The sequence below is a fragment of the Naegleria gruberi genome (genome assembly GCF_000004985.1).
Source record: "Naegleria gruberi genomic scaffold NAEGRscaffold_870, whole genome shotgun sequence".
Classification (NCBI taxonomy): Eukaryota; Heterolobosea; class Eutetramitea; order Acrasida; family Naegleriidae; genus Naegleria; species Naegleria gruberi.
The window spans coordinates 1-895 of NW_003162805.1; the positions used below are offsets into that span (position 1 = coordinate 1).

The 895-nt window shown below is 19.9% G+C and overlaps 1 protein-coding gene across 1 annotated transcript; it reads left to right on the forward strand.

Moving 5' to 3' along the window:
• Window positions 1–121: 121 nt before the first annotated feature.
• NAEGRDRAFT_77025 (uncharacterized protein) lies at window positions 122–634 on the forward strand (the record flags this gene model as incomplete). Its single annotated transcript, XM_002668019.1, has 1 exon — window positions 122–634. The coding sequence occupies one exon, from the start codon at window positions 122–124 to the stop codon at window positions 632–634; it is 513 nt and encodes a 170-aa protein (XP_002668065.1).
• Window positions 635–895: the final 261 nt, after the last annotated feature.

Sequence of the window (895 nt, forward strand, 5' to 3'; positions counted from 1 at the left end):
TTATTTATATAAATATTTTAATAGTACATATCATGAGATGTGTACTCTAATTAAAAAAACAACACCAGAACTACAACTACTCATCACTTTAATCAAGTATAATAATATTAATAATTTGAAAATGTCAATTGTTAAAAAATTATTTGGTGGATCTCCAAGTAAACAACCATCATTATTTAAAACATCCATATATAGAAAATCAGATCCATTTTATAATTTTATTAATCAATTTAGTGAAAATGATTTAATTCAACCATTAATATCTTCATCTCTTTTACCATTACCAGTTGATGTTAAAGAATCAGATAAAGAATTTGAATTACTTGCTGATATTCCTGGTTTTTCTAAAAATGAAATTAATTGCCTAATTGATCAAGATAAACATTTGTTAACTTTAAAAGGTGAAAAGAAAGAAGAAAATGAAGAAAATGAAGGAAATTATATTATCAAAGAACGTTATTATAATTCCTTTACAAGACATTTTGATATTCCTTCAAATGTTAATTTAGATCAAATTAAAGCTCAATTAAAAAATGGTCAACTTAAATTAACAATTCCAAAATTAGAAAATCAAAATGAAACTGAAAATGTTAATAATATTAAGAATATTGAAATTAATACTTTAAATGAATAAATTTCTTTTAAATTTCTTCTAAATTTCCCATTAATTAAATATTACAATAATATTTAATAATATACTAATAATTAATAATAATTATAATTAATTAATAAAATAATAAATATTAATAATTAATCTCTTCTTGTTCTAATTTGATGTACAAGTGCTGGATTTTGATTTTTTAATATTTGTGGATTAATTTGATCATACATTCTATGATTTTTTTGTACATGAAATTTCTCTCTTAATAATTCTTCATATTCAAGTCTTTCATTA